The 18,628-nt window shown below is 29.0% G+C and overlaps 2 protein-coding genes across 2 annotated transcripts; one reads left to right on the top strand and one right to left on the bottom strand.

The window, feature by feature from the left end:
* The first annotated feature begins 5,121 nt into the window (after positions 1–5,121).
* LOC123228356 (cytokinin riboside 5'-monophosphate phosphoribohydrolase LOG7-like) lies at positions 5,122–7,715 on the top strand. Its single transcript, XM_044653725.1, has 7 exons — positions 5,122–5,256; positions 5,905–6,002; positions 6,515–6,545; positions 6,917–7,016; positions 7,100–7,170; positions 7,260–7,403; positions 7,499–7,715. The coding sequence occupies exons 1-7, from the start codon at positions 5,122–5,124 to the stop codon at positions 7,601–7,603; spliced, it is 684 nt and encodes a 227-aa protein (XP_044509660.1). The 3' UTR covers positions 7,604–7,715.
* A 2,526-nt stretch (positions 7,716–10,241) lies between these two features.
* LOC123227161 (2-Cys peroxiredoxin BAS1, chloroplastic-like) lies at positions 10,242–13,716 on the bottom strand. Its single transcript, XM_044651847.1, has 7 exons — positions 13,384–13,716; positions 12,901–12,975; positions 12,664–12,745; positions 12,495–12,574; positions 11,434–11,559; positions 10,606–10,719; positions 10,242–10,518 (listed from the first exon to the last, which is right to left on the bottom strand). The coding sequence occupies exons 1-7, from the start codon at positions 13,591–13,593 to the stop codon at positions 10,402–10,404; spliced, it is 804 nt and encodes a 267-aa protein (XP_044507782.1). The 5' UTR covers positions 13,594–13,716; the 3' UTR covers positions 10,242–10,401.
* Positions 13,717–18,628: the final 4,912 nt, after the last annotated feature.

Raw genomic sequence — 18,628 nt, 5'->3', positions numbered from 1 at the left:
ATACATATTTCAATTTCAATTTGGCCTATTTTAATCAGTCGATTAAAAAAATGGAATTGGGATCCAGCTAGATTGAATTTTATTCCTTAATCCTTAATTAAGACGGTTTATCAATAACTTAAAATCTGCCCATTAATCTATATATCCACCAAACCCTACTTCATGTTTTAGAAATTCAATATAATAAATATTAATTCTTGCCAAAGGGCTGGCTTTATTCTTGAAATTAGAGGGTTTTATTCTTTTATTTCTGTCTATGTAATTGGCATATTTTCATTACCATTGGATAAAGTTTTGAAGGAAGAACACTATGCTTTGACATAGATATGTATCGTTTTATACCTATGTTATTTCGTATTGTGTATTATTTGATGAAGATAACGATGTTTTATAGTTGAATGTTTAACAAAGTTTATTTATCTATTTTTATTATTCTTAATATATAGAGTTTATTAATCGAATTTTTTGTGAAAAGAAAAAGGTATCAGATTGAAACTTAGGCCAAGAACTGCTGAAATCACGATGAGATGGATTTAGACTAATTAACAAAGAAGGATGTACCATAAATCACGATGAGTTTTGAGGGACCATTCAAAGAGCCATTGTTGTCTTGGCCTTTGAGCTTATCCGACAAGAGGGCTCACAACATGCCATCAACCTCGGCCTTTATTTACTTATTAAAATGCTTAGTATCAGATAGCCTTAAAAAAAAAAAAAATTAATTTGGTCGAAATTCACATTATTTAAAAAGTATTACAATCATATAATTTATTTTTGTTTTTATTATTTTACAAAATGAAAAAATATTGATAAAATTACTGTTTTCTTTTCTAAAATATTTCAACTGAATTGGCACAGGCATAACCGTCAACATTTGGAGATAATCTTTCAGTCACATTGCAGATCTCGAGAAAACGGCACGTAAATGTGAGCGAAACGACAGTGACATCGGGCGGTATTGGCAGTAATTTGACCGAAACCAAGACCAAACCGGAAACCGTGCTCACTTACACATCAGTTTGTGCCGTGTTCTTCTTCGGTTCCCACTTTTGCCGGCGGCTCGTCGCACGTGTATTCTGTCACTACGTCACACTCATTTATCAGCGCAGGTCCCGATGCCCTCGGCTTTTCCCCTGTTAAACTTTATTGCGAATTGACATCCACGGTCTGAAATCCTCCAGTCGGGACTGCGTGATGAAGATCTACGGTGGAGTGTTGTCGGCAAATTAAAATTATGCACATGTTGGCTGTAGGCATTTTCACTTGCTTTGTTGTGAAAAATGTCGTCAACATTAACTTCCTTCATCATAATAAATTCTAACAGATGAAGTTTTTATTGGGTGATGGTGTGTTCTCAAAAAAAAGTATGGGGGTGATACTTTTTGGAGGTGGGGTCAATTTGTCAGATTTTAGAGTTAGGTGGGTTTAAGGGAAAGGGTTTTGGGGGTTAGAAGGGCATAAACGGTAGTTTTCATCCTAACATATTATTATTAAGAGTTTTTAACGGAATGAGGGTTTACTTGCTATTTCCAACACTGGAGGGTCTTTAATAATTTGTAAAAACTATGGGGTCGACTGAAAATCCCTATATATATTTATGAAAAGAAAATTGGGTTTAATTTTAGACTTTAAGGGAGAATAAATTCCTCTCACATCAGTCAAATCAAATTGAAAATTTTGATATGGATAAACGGTAGTTTTCATCCTAACATATTATTATTAAGAGCTTTTAACGGAATGAGGGTTTACTTGCTATTTCCAATACTAGAGGGTGTTTAAGACAATTATAAAAACTATGGGGTTGACTAAAGATCCCTAATTACTATATGGTTATATATATACACAAATATGAAAAGAACATTTTGGTTTAATTTTAGATTTTAGTGGAAGAATAAATTGTCTCTCACATCAGTCAAATCAAATTGAAAATTTTGATATTATAAATAAAAAAATTTATTATTAAAAATTTTCCTTAATATATTAAATAATTATAAACACCTTGTCAATAAACTTAATTAATTTAAGCCTTTTTCAAAGCCTAGTAAATTTCTACTGTTCCTAATACAATGCTGTGACTTTTAAATATTTGGATGAATTAAAGTTACTACTTTAAATTAGATAAAATTACCAATTTTTAAGTTGTCAAATTAAAATTAAATTAGTTAAGGGGTATGACACTTCCAAATTTTAAAGTATAATGCAATTATTTAGAAATTATAATGAAAATTTAAATAATAATTTACTTGTACACTTATTATATCATTAGCCATAATTAACTTTGATTTCTTTTATGAGAAAAATCATTAAAAAAATATTGAAAAACGTTTCATAAAATCTATCTAAAATGGACTCTCTCTCATTCTTTTTACTCTCTTTTTTCCAAGGAATAAAAATTACTAACAACCGTTTTAGAGTTTATATTTACAATTTATTTAAGCTAGCTATATGATTTCATCGATATCACCTTAAAATCATATGATTTTTGTAACTTACCAGTCTTCAAAACCTACTTTATGATATAAATTATTAAAAACATTTAAATTCCAACTCAATATTTTACCCCCCAAAAAAATAAAAATAAAAATTGGGTCCGAAAATAGTTGTTGCATTAGTTATAATTAATAATCTATACTTTATCAAATAAACTTAGCATAGAGGATTTTAGTTTTAGAACCTAAAAACTGCATGTTCTATTGTAGAGAAGACAAATATATTCTATTTTTTATGATTTATAAATATATTTATTTGTTGATGTGCAAGTCTGCATGAACAAGAAAGACATTAAATTTGAGAGATTCGGACGCAAAAATAAATATAATAGAACAAGTAAAAAACCTGTAACTTTTATGTAGTTCAATAAGAATGATCAATAGTTAATATCTTTAGTGTTGTTATTATCTCATAAATGCAAGATTACAATATGATCAGAAAATAGAAATACTACTAAGTGTCTCTGAGGGGTCATTTGTTTAAAAATGGTAAAAGATTATTTTGATAATTTATTTTTTTATTAATAATATTTTATTTAGTTTATAAATCATAAAATATTATGATAATATTTTATTATTGATAATAATGTGATAAGTAATATAAAAATATAATAAAATTACCAATTTTATCATATGTATTAAAAAATTACTAAGATAATTTTTAATTTGTTATAATTTAATTTTACTTATTAATTTTTTAGGATAAAAATACTCTCATTTTTAATTAATATAACAAGTTATATGAATAATATTTTTAAATAATTATATTAAGAATATTTAAAGAAAATAATATCTTAGTATTTTTTATAACATAAACACAATAATTATTTATATCTATAAGTATTTTTTAAATATAATAATAATTTATATCCAATAATCTTTTAAATAATTTATCTTTTTAATAATATTTTATTTATTATTCATACCAACATTCCATGAAGGTAGCATATTATATCTCTCCTCCCTCTCTCATTCTTTATGTTTTCTTAGTAGTGAAAGTTGGGATAACATGATTTTAGGTTAATTTAGTGGTCAATGACAATGGCAGATGTTGTCCTGAGCTCCATAGATATTGCGGGGAGAGTCATTATATTTTAATTGTAATTATTGAATTTAACAATGATGATTCCCTTTTAATGGATATACTAATTTAATATCAAATGATTGTTATTATTGTGACAAATTTAGATTTTATTTTCTGTTTGGTGACTTATTAAAGAAAATATATGAGACTTATCCTATATATTACAAAATTAATATGATGCTTATTTATGCTTCGCTGCTAAAAATTTCATTAATAAATTTTTGTCCCCTTGCTCTTGGAAGGTGGCTCTCAAATTATGACCATTTTTAAAAAAATCAATTATAGTGGGCAAGTTCTTTAAGGTGGCTAACATTATGTTCCCCTCTTGTGTTTTATTTACATGAATAGGAAGCTTAAGGGAAACTCTCCTATTTTATATAATATTTATTTGTTATGATTTATTAATCTGAATTAGATTTCTTTTTAAGTTATAATTTCAGTCTAACTTTTTTTTTTATTTGAATGTAATAAACTTGATAAATTACCTTATAAGTGTTATTTAACTTTTTTTTTTATTTAAAGTAAATCTAATGGGATAAGAAAACAAACAAATAAATAAATATGTATAACATATTATTATATAATTAGTTGTTATTTTATAACGCATTTAAAATTAATTAATCATATAATGACATATTATATACATCTATTTATGTATTTAAAAGTGAATATAAATTAATTTTATTAAAAATGAAATAGAGTAATATATTATATGTATACAATTTGGATATATAGATGATATATTTTTATGTAATTTGATATTACTTTATTTTTTATTCGAAATCATTCAATCACGTGATAACATATCATTTACATATTTAAATTATGTACGAAAAATGTATATACATAATTTTATAATTATGAATATTTAAATTTGAACATTACCAACTTTCTGTTAAGTTGATGTATTTTTATCATTTATCGTTAAAATCAACCATGACAACTGACAGTATTAAGGGAATGGCGTGAAAGCGATTAAACCAACTAATTAGCAATTAATCAAGAAATAAATTATTTCATTTAATTTATAAATAATAAAAAATTTTCATTGTCACCATTAAAATTTAACAAGCTGCAAATATATTTTACTAATTAATCTCCAAAATCATCGGAAAAACATTTCCACAAAAAAAATTGTAACAAAATCAGCCTATTTTCAACTAAAACCTTAAAATTTTAAAAAATGAAAATGCTAGCAAAGAGTGAGACTCATAAAATCTTGAAACTCCAATATCCACGTGGATTGGTTGTTGAACCAATAAAATTTCTAACATGTGAAGTAGAAGATCACAGCTCTAACTTTGTTAAGACTTGTAGGCTTGTAGTGGTATTTATTTATTTATTTATTTTACGAAGAAAACTTCTTCTCAATAAAAAATATTTTCCTTCTCTATAAATACTATTAACTTGTCGAACGCGTTCTTGAGGTTGAGAGTAGTAGTTCGTATAATAAATTATTATTATTAGAAAAAAAAAACTACTCACTTTGTTCTCATTCTCAACACTCCTCCCTTGATCCCTGAGATCATTTTTTCCCAGAGCCAAAAGATGCAAAAACAAACACAAAAGAGAGATATGGAGGTGACAAAGTCTAGATTCCGAAGAATCTGTGTTTTCTGTGGTAGCAGTTCTGGAAATAAAACTAGCTACCAAGAAGCCGCTGTTGCGTTGGGCAAAGAACTGGTAATAACTCAACAACTCTTCATTTCTTTCCATTACTTTCGTAAAATCTTTTTTCACAATTTGAAGTTTTTATTTTGACGAGTCTTTGCAGTTTTGTTTCATTGGTGCAATACATTAATTTATGTCTTATAATTGAGCAAGAATTTTCTGTTTATGAAGAAATGATTTTAATATCGGCATTGATTATTGTTTTTGTTTTAAGTTTGTTTTTATTAAAATGAAAGAATTAAAGGTTATGAACGTGGGGTTATATGATTGTTAATGGAGAAAATGTTAGCTTAAGAAGAGAAGGTTTAGGGTTTACGTTTAGCATGAATGAATGAGAGAAGATGAATTGATAGCTGTAACCTGGCTGTCAGTTGAGCAGCCTTTTTGCATGATCTTTAGTTTGTGATTTTATAATTTTTAAAAACAAAAAATTATGAAAACCATTTCTCTCCTCTCTCTCTTTCTTGCTTTTCCCTAGAGATGAAACAAACGTGCTATCTAGATATCATGACTCTTTTGAGCGTGTTCTTTGCATCGTTATTCTTATTTATGGGTTCAATGAAAAATGATTTCGTTTTTATTTATATATAATATAAGATAAATGAGTCATTATGTATGGGATTTGTGAAAAGTGTGTTGATGGTTTGGTTTTCAATGAAGGTTGATAGAAAAATTGATTTGGTTTATGGAGGAGGGAGTGTGGGCTTGATGGGTCTTGTTTCTCAAGCTGTTCATGATGGTGGGCGCCATGTTCTAGGGTTTGTTCCTCTACATTATTACTCTTAACATTTTCTACTTTTTTTTTTTTTTAATTTCATTTTTAGCCTTGAACCATGCAAGTTTTTCTACTTTTTATGAAGTGGGTTCTTAGAAAATATGCTTCTTTATATTTTAAAAAAAAAAATCGTTCATGTGAAAAAGTTTCTGCTGAAACATGGTTTTTATGGTTAAAAAACCTTGAGTCTTATTAAGATTGTAAAGTTTTTAATCCTTGAAATTATGAGTCCTCATTGGTATCTTCCTCTTATGAACATAAGACATTGAAAAAGCTAAGTTGGATATAAAGTTAGTGAACTTTTTAGGAGCGCATCTTTTTCCCCTTTTATTCTCAAAAAGCAACACAAAATCCTGCTTTATAAAGCGACTTTTTGCACCTTGGGGCCCAAATCATTGAGTTTTGCATTGTTATGTCCCAGTCAATTCGAAACCCTTAAAAGGTTTTGAGCAAATAATGGTGCTAATTATTCAGCTTCTTCATGTTGTTTTGCAGAATTATTCCCAGATCTCTGATGCCTAGCCAGGTAAATATATTGAGAATCTCTAAAGCTACTAATCTCTTCTAATTTAGATGTTTGTGTGTGTAATTTTCTGTATAAAGAAATGGATTGTGCTTGACTTGACTGTACGAAAGGAATGAAAATTAAATCAATATGTTAATGGTAAATTACTTCTCTAATTCCATTTTTTTTATCCATTTAGATTCTCAACATAGTAACTCGACCATGTCAGTAATTAGTTATTTGTGAGCATGTGTTTGTTTATCTAATCAATGTTCTGAAAAAAAGTGTGAAATGTTTTAGAAAAATTAGCCGGAAAGCATTGTTTTTTGTCAAATTAATTATAAATTTACTTAAATATTGATGAAAACTTGAATGGTTTTCCATTATCATAGATAACTGGGGAGACTATTGGAGAAGTTAGAGCCGTCTCTGACATGCACCAGAGAAAAGCCGAGATGGCCCGACAAGCCGATGCATTCATAGCCCTGCCTGGTCTGAGCACCGTCCCTTCCATCCTTTTGTCACATTTTGAATCGTATTAATATAATAATTGGAAATCAAATTTTAATTAACAGGAGGCTATGGCACCCTCGAAGAACTGCTCGAAGTCATAACATGGGCTCAGCTTGGAATCCACGATAAACCTGTAAGCAACATCGCCATAATTGTTTCTTTATATTTTCCATTTCATAACCTAAAAAGCTGTTTGTTTCTTCTTCTTTATCCTTGTTGCAGGTTGGTCTTTTGAATGTTGATGGCTTCTACAATTCCTTATTGTCTTTCGTGGATAAAGCAGTCGATGAGGGCTTCATCTCCCCAACCGCCCGTCGCATCCTCGTCTCCGCCCCGACTGCAAAACAATTATTTAGACAACTCGAGGTAAAGATTATATGCATAACAAAAACTATAATTTTATAAATTTTACGTCAAACTTTGGTATAATTTGGACATTTTTATTCAATCTTGTTTATCAGGAGTATGTTCCTGAGTATGATGAAAAAACATCAAAGTTGGTGTGGGAGGAGGAAAGGCTTGCTTATGTTCCTGAATCCGGTGTTGCCAGGTCATACGTTATATGATTAGCACAGAAATGACATCCCTTTTGCTTTTTGCGTACTTGGTATATACGTATATACGGTCCTTATACCGTCGATGGCGAGCACAGTAACTTCTACTTCTTTTTGGAATTGAGGCAGCAAACTGTGTCTCTAATTCTATAGGAAAAAAGGGCGTGGGTCCACACCTCTTTTTGTGAGCTATTGAAAAAAATGAATCATCATTAGTACTAATCTTAATATATAATATTATTTACTTAATTATTATTTATTTTAGCTAAACAGGAAGCATGATCACCATTTACCAGGCAAATTATTTAATAATGCTGTTTTATGATAACTTTCAATGCCTCTTAATTGCCCATTTAATTATTGGATGCAGATCAAATTAGTTTGAGTTTAAAAGTTAGTTTGGTTTGATTTGATTCAATTTAAATTTATTTATTTTGAATATAAACTAAATTTAAATTAAGCATTTTGATTCATTTTAAAATTAAATTAAATTCGAGTTGTATAGAGTTTGGTTCAATTTAACTCGTGAGTTAGATAAATGATTTGATTCGATTTGAATTTAATTTGTTGCTAAATTCAAATTATGTGAAATAATTATTAAACGAGTGAATGAGTCGTGAATTTGAGTCACATATTTAAGTTAAATTCAAAGTGAATTATTTTTATTTGAATTAAACTTAAACTATTTTTAATGTTAGTTTAATGAATTCGAATTGAATTTGAGTTGAATTTTTTTTTTTTTGAACTAATTTTGAATCAATGGGTGTTTAGGTTTGGTTTGGACTATATCCACCCTTAGATTATAGTACTGGGAGAATTTATAGGAGAGTTGTAACATTGATTGGTAGATTTAATTATAGCGTGGTGTGGGTTATTGTAGATAAACACATAGAGTGAAGGGAAGATTAAGATACATGTAGAGTTACAATACTGAATTAATAGATTTATTGATAGCATTTAATTGGAAGACATGATATGAACCATTCATTGATAAATTTCCTTATGAGACGGTAAATTTGTAGGGAAGGGTGACATTGGGTCATCATGAAAGGATTATAAAATATTCTATAATTTAGTCATTTTCAATATTCTAACAAAAATTATTTTTATATTTTTGTAGTTGAAGTACTAAATATTATAATAATTTATTACTAGTAGCTAATCATATTGTAACTTTGTAAATTTTCATAGGGGTGAAAAAGATCCGAATTGATATGATTTAAGAATTTTTTTAAATAAAATAAAACAATTTCAGATTTCAAATTAAATTAAATTAAACTAAAAAACTATTATATTTTGGGTTTAAATTATGTTTTAAGTTATCTAAAATATGAAATAAATATGTAAAATAAATATATAAAAAATATAAAGAAAAATAAGTTAAATAAATCTTTAATTTATTATATTTTATTATGTTTTATGGGATATAATTGTTATTTTTGAAACTATTACAAAACATATTAAAATTTACAAAAATTTAAAAACACCTTTTAATTTTTTTTGAATTTCCAAAAACCTTTGAAAAAAGTCATTTTAAATTCGTAAAAATTTATACAGTTATAAGTCATTGGCATCTTTATCTATACTTGTATTTACAATTTTTTTTTCTTTATTTTCAATTGAATTAACGTAAATTAAGGATTAAAAAATTATTTAATAAAAATTTGAGGATAAAGTGTCATTTAGTTTGAGATTTTTTAAACCTTTTTAATAATTTATTAAAAATATTTAGTAAGTTTAACATATAAACGAGAAAATGGTTTTTATTTTCAAACTGAAAAGATGAAAATATATCATTTTATTAAACTTTGGTGGGAAAGTCATCTAGCATATATATATAATTTTAAAAATATAATTTACAATTTGGTTTGGTTTGAAAATTATCCTAATCATAACCTAAATTCTAAAACGGTTTTTCAAAATTTATCAACTTAAATCAAACCGTTTTATAAATTGAATCAAATCAAATTATAATATTTGAATAGTTCAATCTGGTTTTATAGGTTAAATCAAATCATATACATCTCTAATTTGCCCTTTATTTCAATCCAATGTTTAGAAATAAATAACTAAATTGCAAACTTAATTAGAGCCTTTTTTATACCTCCTATTTTCTTAATTACTCTTTCTGTTTTTACCTTGATTTTTCAATTTTAAATTTGAATTTTACTTTTCCTTTTTCGAATTCACTAGGGTGATCACTTTCTCCATGGAAAAGGTAATATATTTTCATCTATAAGAAATATTGAAATAATAAATATTTGATAATTTACAAGATTTAGAGTTAAGGTTTATGAAAGGATTATAATTTAAAAATCAAAACAGAAATTTTAAATATAATGTAAGTGTATTTAAAAATTATAAAGTTATTTCTAATAGTTCTCATTAAGGTTAAAATCATCAAAATAAAATAATATCTCAAGCTGAAGGATATTAATCAATTTAAAGTTGACACTAAAGGTTAATAAAACTAATAAAATATTAGAATTTTTAAATAAAAAATTTAAATTCAAGTCTCTGCCATGTTTATGAAACTATGAAAATTTTATTTTACGGCTTATAAGAATTTCTATAATCAGTGAGTGTTATTTCGAGATCAGAACAGCATAACTCATCCATTCAAATACAGAGACTCTGTATGCATTCAACATGATAAACAAGGAATGAGTTTCATTCAAATCCAATGAATTTATTTTCATAGAATGCCTCCAAAAACTCACAATCAGTAAATGATATTACATTATAACAAAACTCAGCTACAACTCCCTAATCAACATAGATATGCATCTGGTATATCGGTGATAACCCCTCTATATTGCGGCAAAGTATTCCTTGCTGAGTTTTGGGTCTGGCTTCATTGACTTCTCACCAGGCTTCCATCCAGCAGGGCACACTTCGTCAGGATTTTCTTGCACATACTGCAAGGCCTGTAGAATGCAGCGAAGCATTAGCACAGGTAAACAATAAATATCTAAATATAGTTTGAAGGTTTAGAATATATATGGGAATGTCACCTGGAGCGTTCTCATTGTCTCATCTACACTTCGGCCAATGGCAAGATTGTTGATGGTAGAGTGCTGGATTATTCCTTCCTTGTCAATAATGAAAAGTCCTCTCAATGCAATCCCCTGTGTTGAAACCAAAATTATAAGACTGTTTATACTAACAACAAGGGTATACATAATGAGGGAAACTGCTAAAAAGAGATAACATTAAATTTCAGATTTTGTATAAAGAATTTCAAACACAGACAATCAGAAACTAAAAAGTCTTTAATGGTGATGAGAAATTACTTCATAACTGAAAAACCTAGGCTAGTTCTAGTAAACACCAAAAATCAAAATGAACATCTCTTCCTAAAACAACAGATAATTGTACAACTGATTTGTACTCTAATACTTGACTACATATTTTTGAGAAGTGAACCCTCCTAAACACTAGACGAAGTATGAAGATTTTGCTCAGATTATGGAGCATTAATAACATCAACCTTGCAGTGCAAGATCATTGCATCCAATCACTTCTAAATGGAAATATGGTTTTTAATAATTAAATTTAACTAGGAACACTTTGATCAATGTCTGAGAAGAATCTAGGATAAGATTCTTCAGACTACATATGTCATTAAATATGCTGACTCTACTCTCTATCAGAAGAAGGTTTATAAACAAACACTGAAAATTTGAAAAAGGTCCTACGCAAAAGATGATGCATGAAATAGGGCAGTACTAATGATTAATAACCAAAGAGTTTCCATTCAATCAAAATGATCCACAGGACATCAAGGACATAGGCAAATCCATCTTTAGTCTTTTTTTGCACAAATTTAGGTCATCTCATACCTGATCAGGGATCAGAACTCCAAAAGACTTTGAAATTGACTTGGTCACATCAGAAATTAATGGATATTTCAAATCACCGAGACCACCAGACTTCCTGTCAGTTTGAACCCATGCCAAATGCGAGAACTGTAAAGTAACAGGAGACGATCAAGTTATATATGTGTATCATACTTCAGATCCAATGGTTATCATGCAAGAGATAAACACTTCAAGTAAAAATTTCAAATTCAATTCATAATTCAGAAAATATAACTCTTAAAATATGAAAGTCATTTATAGTCTCAACCATTAAATAAATGAAGCTAGTTACTTGGTTCACAAATTCCTAGCTCGGGCAGAAAGGTAATAAATTATATTTACACAAAAAAAAAAAGATTTTTGGTGATGTAAAGTAAACCAGACTTCTTCAAACATGCAGATATATTTTTTTCTCTCTTTTCCTATTTCTAAAATTCTCTCCAGAAACTTTGTGCTTTACTCCATATTACTTGGTAAAAGATCTACTATACACACAAAAAACAAGTATGTCTGCTTTTTGAGGAAAACTTGCATCATCGATTTCTTACTATATTTTGCATGCAGTTGTTTTTTTTTTTTTACCATTAGATACAAAAATATCAGACAAAAACAGTCAGATACACAATGACTGTTTTCATATTATATGCATATCTATACATCTGCAAGCAATAACTACACCACTTCAACTGACCAGAACAAAATACAAGCAATCAAAATGAAGCATATCAGATAAAGGAAAGCCTTAAAGCCGATAACTCAATTTTGTGTATAATCAACAAAGCAATAATATTATCAAGCTAAGGCAATGATTCATGGCCAGACATCACCAGCAACTGTCATTTTATTAAGATAGACAAACAAATGAAAAAAGTCACAAACGAGGGGAGAGATATAAATAGGAATGTGAAGAATACTCCCAAAGGCAACTCTTAATAAATTGTACTGCTAGAGCAAACTATATGCACACTGCAAACCTTTTAATACTAGTAAAATATGATTGTAAGAAGGTAGCACCGGAGTAACATAAATAGTTTATAACTTACCACACTGTCAGTTGAGACTCCCAATATCTCTGTGTTTAGCTTCTCAAACTCTGCATAACGGTCACTGAAGGCAGTAATCTCTGCAAGGAATAAATAGATAAAGATAAGAAATTTTGCACTTCCACTGTCATTGAAACTTCAGCTTTAATCAGTTCAAACTTAAACTAACCTGTGGGACAAACAAATGTGAAGTCCAATGGGTAAAAAAATAGAATGACATATTTCTTCCCAATGTACTCTGAAAGTTTGACCTGAAATGACAGTGCATCAGTAAGGAAAGAACATCCGCATACAGTAAATGATATGTATTCACCGCATAAATCTAATTCAATACAGGATATAACTTTTCACGTAGAAGCCCAGCACAACCAAGAATACAAGTTAGATGGTAGAATATTCTTCTAACCTTGATGAACTCCTGATCGAAAACAGCCTCTGCTTCAAAATCGGGTGCCTTATTTCCAACCAATGGCGCATCACCCTGCAAAAAGAGACAAGAAGCAACAAAATCAGAAGGTAAATCAATGTCATATAGGTAACTTTAAAATCTTATATCCTGCATTAGACATCTTCTCCCTCGGCAATCTTGCACATTATATCAAACATTTATTTCACATACATTACCCGTATCAGCAATTAAACTGCAAAAATGTTCCAAGTTCAACCACTATAAATCATCCAACAGGGCATTAAATGATTAAAAACTGCAAAAATGTCTAATTCAAATGGGCTTCAACCAACCTAAACTACACAAACAAAAATTTAAAATTTATAGATTCCACAACTCCGAAAATTGATAATTCGCACACTCTATCCAATTCATTCAACTAACCAAACATTCCAAAAAAACAAAAGCAAATTCGCATTAACAAAACAAGAAAAGGCTTACGATTGCTTTCACGACAAAAGACTTTCTGGAATACGACCCACGTGAGAAAGAGAGGGAGCGTGGGACCCAGGAGGAGCGGAGAGGGTTACGAAGGCCAGAGAAGGAGTGAGGGATGGTTAGGTTTCGAGAAGAAGAAGAGGGGAAGAGAGGTCGGGTGGGGCTGGAGGACATGAAAGAGGCGGTGGCGGTGGTGGCAGCAGAGCAAGCCATTGAAGCAGAGAGTGAGTAGAAACAAAGACAGGAGAGGAGACTATCTTAGGTGGAGGAATGTTCGGTGTGCAGAAGGATAATAAGTAGAAGGCTTTGCCTTTGGCGGGTGGGGTTTTTTTTGACCTTTTTTGGTGAGCAAGGTGGGTGGGTGTTGGATGAACAGGGGATGATTAGTCAAATTTCTCAACAACAAAATTATAATTATGAATATTTATTTTAAATATGTAAATATTTATATATTTGATATATATAATTTAATAATTTAATAATTTTAAATAATAAATAAAATAATATTCAATTATATGATAATATATCGTATATGTATTTATTTCATATAATAAAAAATAAGTATGTATAATATTACTTTTTACTATATTAGAGAGGTTTATAAGAGCTTAGTCACTATTTCAGAATTATACAAATATAACTAATAGAATGAAATTAGATGAATACACCACAATATATAAAATAGGTTTTGACTGAAGTTGATTGTATTAAAACTTCACACCCGACAAACTCAAAGAATTTCTAGTTAAAATATAATTATTCGCTAATCACATTTTGTTGAAAGTGGACTTAAAAGTTAGTATAAAATATTTAATTCCTTATTTTAGAGTTTTTTTTTATTGTGATATTTATGACAAAGGGTTTAAGAAGATTTCTTTTTTGAACAATACTATACATATATATTTTAACTACTTAAATAGGTATACATTTATATGTGTTATCATATGATTAGATATTGTTTCGTTCTTAATTTAAAATTATTTAATCTTATAAAGACATGTATCATGTATGTACTCCAAGTATAAATGCATAGTTTTATCGTTTTTCTTAATATGAATTATGTGTTTTTTAAGTTAAAATTGGCTCATCATTGCTGAAAAAGTGATCAAGGTTGTAATACCTATAAGTGTATTTCAAAGACAATTTGGTCATTTCATATTTAATTATCAGTTATGAATCAATTGAAGATAAAATATCTGAATTATTATAATTGAATTGAGTTTTAATGGTGTGTTTGTGTTTGAAAGATTACTTAGGATGAGAGGTTAGGTTTGTGGGAATAGAAATATTGCCTAGATTGTATAAAACGATTGTTCTATAGGTTTGAAAATCTTTTCTATATCTAGCCTCTTAAAACAGTCATTGAAACAACCATCTTAGTTTAAAAGAATAGAGTGCCCATTTCGATGGATATAAGTCGAGTAATATATAAAGGAACCCTTACCCAAACTTTTTATTCATTTCTCATAATTGCCATACGATTTAGAAAGCTTTAGATCCCAAAATTTTCACTCCAATCCCTTAAGACTTGCAATCCAAAGGGCATCTCAATAGCAAAGCTCATTTCTTCATGGATTAAAGGTAAGTAGAAACCTTCTTACTTTATTAAGTTAAGGACTTATGAGTTTTCTTGTGGTTGTTGTAGATTGCTGATAGATATAATTCTTTTTTTTATTGTATTTTGAATGATATGATATGATGAGTGAATATGCCATGAAAGATGTTACGAATATAAAGGTTATATTTATCACTAGGCTTAGATGGATGTTTAAGGAGAAAATTTTGATGGAGCAATAGATCTAACGATAATCACGATAGAACGCCCATTCCAAAGCATGAATGACCATTCCAAGATTTATGATAATGGCAAGAAAAAACGTTTCTAAGGATAAGAATGATCGTTTTAAATGTTATCCTATAAAAAATGGATTAATAGGTGAAATGATTGTTGACTATAGCACTTGTTTCATGTCGTCATTTTGTATAAGGAACACTCATTCCCTATGTTGGGAAACACCTATAAACTCAAAACGTCATACACAAATCAAAATATTGAACATAATATGCATAACAATCATAGAGTGTTTATAGAAACAATTTGTTACATTTGGAGGCTATTTCACTTTGAACTTGGATCCATTTAGTTTATCGTTATCCAATCTAAGTGACAAAACTAAAGTAGTCAACATGGATCAAGAGGCACAAAGACTCACCGAAAGGTTTAAAGGGTTTGTTTGAACTCCTTAGAACATGAGTGCTATATATAGTGTATGTGGTTGCAAAAAGTTCTTTAAAGGTCGCATAATCGTGTCTTTATATACACAATATTGAATGACTATTTCAATGACAATCCAATTCGAACAAATGTATATCAACTCATTGGAATTATCATTTCAAGGTATAAAGCAATCGTTCCAACAACCTTATAGATGTCCATAATAATAAACAGTAAATGCACATGGATAAGGAATGACTATTCCAACGACTTAAACATCCGCTCTAGTAACCTAACACTTATCTAATTTTTTAAATTATCCATATCTATTTTGGATAAGACATATAGTTAGTTTGGTAGATATGCATGCAATATGTGTCCGTATATTACATTAGATTGTTAACAAACAACTTTGACACATGAGATCTAACATTTAACACAATAATAACTTTACTGTATTATTTGTGCCCATGATCAAGATAATAAGTTACATATAGTTCTCACGGTCAAGAGACATATTGATTATTTCATTACGATTCTACTATTCTAAGGAAATTTATCAATCACATACTATACATGCAACACCATAATGAAGAATTGCCATTTTTATTAATTATAAACATGATACATGGACATAATACAAATGCATTCACCAAAATGATTTGACTTTAGAGTACCAATTATAACAATCTCTCACTTACATTGTAATTAATTAGGCATCTCTCTAATGTCAAATGACGTTATAGGTCTATAATACTTTTATTATAATATATATTTTATAAGTGATTCGATAATATTATTATATATGTTAACATATTTCTAGTGTTAGATGTTTTTAATGAAACTATATATACATATATTTTTGAAATATTATATTATTTAATAATTTTAAATTAAAAATAAAATAATGTTATATTTATATTTATTTTTTATAATTAAAATATATACATATAATAAAATTATTATTTTCTTAAAATGCAGATAAGATATATGCAAACCAGCTACTGGATGGTCTATCGGTCAATTGAAGCCAACAGTAAGTGAGATTTAACGGCTGAACACTGAAGTGAAGAGTAGGAAAAATCATTAAAAGGCTGTATGTAGCCAAGCCCACGTTAGGTGTTTTTGGCCCCCAACCTAACCAAGATTTGCTTGGACTATCATTAAAAGTCTCTTCTTTGCGGCCTTTGTTTATGCTGATACATCTTTTTGAGATCCTCCCCCGATTCGAGCATTATCAGACCTTCCATTGCACCTTCTCTACCGTTTCACCGCCTCGGATTTGCAACAGTAAGTAAAATTTTGTACCATTATTCGATTACATCAATAATTAGTAGTTTTTGAATGAATAATATAATTTTTTATTTTTTATTTTAAAATTTTTTTAAATTAACTTTTTAGCATTGGAATTTTTTCCCTCTCACTTCTTTCTATCAAATCAATAAAACCATTTTCTGTCTGATCTCTTCAAAGTTGCAGTCAGAAGACCACTTTTGGTTGGCCAAAGGCCTATTTCCCGCCCAAATTAAAATATTTACACGTACTTTAATTTTTGTTAAAAATTTAAAAAAATATATAGATAAATTATTATTTATTTAAAAAAAATTTAATTAAAGTTTTATTATTTTTTATATTTAAAAATCTTCTAATTTTTCTTCATTTAAAAGTTTATAAATTTTAAAAAATAATTATTTTACTTCTAAATCTTTAGTTTTTGTTCTTCCTTCTCTAATTACATTTACCATCTAAAGATAAGGTAAAGAAATAAACCATTATTTTTGTTGATGAAAAAAATGAAGAAGGGAAAATGACTATTTATCACCCAATTTTTAGACCATTTGCAAACCTACATCCACGAAAAATGAAAAATTCTTATTTTTATCTATAGACAAACTTTTGTTAATTTTTTCTGTTAAAAAGAGGGATAAAATAGTCATTTTATTGTTTATATTTAATGTTATAAAGGTTATTACTTTTCACCCCCTTAAGTTTTAGAAACTAACATTTCACCTTTACCTAAAGTTTTTAAACTTTGAAAAGTAACATTTTCACCCCCAAACCTAGGGTTTCCATATTTTTCAAAATGCAGCCGCCCCCCATAACTTTAAAAAAACAGTTTCACCCCCATTCTTCAACTTCATCTTCCGACATAGTCTCCGACCTCCTCTTTCTCTTGGTGCAGCGGTGGTAGTGTGATGAAGAGACGAAGATCTCTTCGTCGCTCCACCCAGATGATGAAGGACGACGTTTCGTCGTCCTTCGTTGCTCGTTGTGTCGTCTAGACTCGACGATAAATGACAACTTCGTCTATTTTTTTAGATCTGGATGACGTTTTGTCATCTAGATCTGGGTGATAAATGGTCATCTTTCATCGTTCTTTGTAGTCAGAGATGAGAGATCGGTGGAATGCGTCAGCCGTCGATGGTGGCTGGAGAAGAAAACAAACTCTATGGGTGAAATATAAACTTTTCAAACTTTGAGGATGGGTTGAGGTGTTAGTTTTTAAAACTTGGAGGGGAGAAATGGTAAAATTTTAAAATTTTTAAGTTTATAGGTAAAATAACGATTTTACCCCTGTCTCTAACTGAAAATTTAGATGACAATTTAGTCATAAGTGAAAGTTTAGATTTTTCATCTTTCATATGTGTGAGTTGAAATTCGGCTAAAAATTGGACGGAAAATAGTTCTTTTCCCAAATGAAGAAGTGTCACCTCTTTATTCGATGTTTAAGCAGAGATGGAGATCTCCTGGACAAATTTGCACTTGGAAGATCATTTTTGTACACATACTCTGAATAATCTGGAGACACAATCTTGGGCGAATAATGGTGGGTACATGTACACATAAATGTATCATCTGAATAATTAACATGCAATAAATTTGGAAATGACATCCAACCTATTGAATTATACAGCTTGTTCCTTCTTTATATAGAGGTTTGGTTGATGTCAAAATTAAACAAGAGTAAGATAAGTATCTTATACATTTATTTTCTTCAATCAGGTCTGGTTTGGTCAGTGAAAATGCCCTGCA

The sequence above is a fragment of the Mangifera indica genome, chromosome 10 (assembly GCF_011075055.1).
Source record: "Mangifera indica cultivar Alphonso chromosome 10, CATAS_Mindica_2.1, whole genome shotgun sequence".
NCBI classification, from domain to species: domain Eukaryota; kingdom Viridiplantae; phylum Streptophyta; class Magnoliopsida; order Sapindales; family Anacardiaceae; genus Mangifera; species Mangifera indica.
The sequence above is the reverse complement of the archived record's forward strand: the minus strand, read 5'-3'. Positions and strand labels throughout refer to the sequence as shown.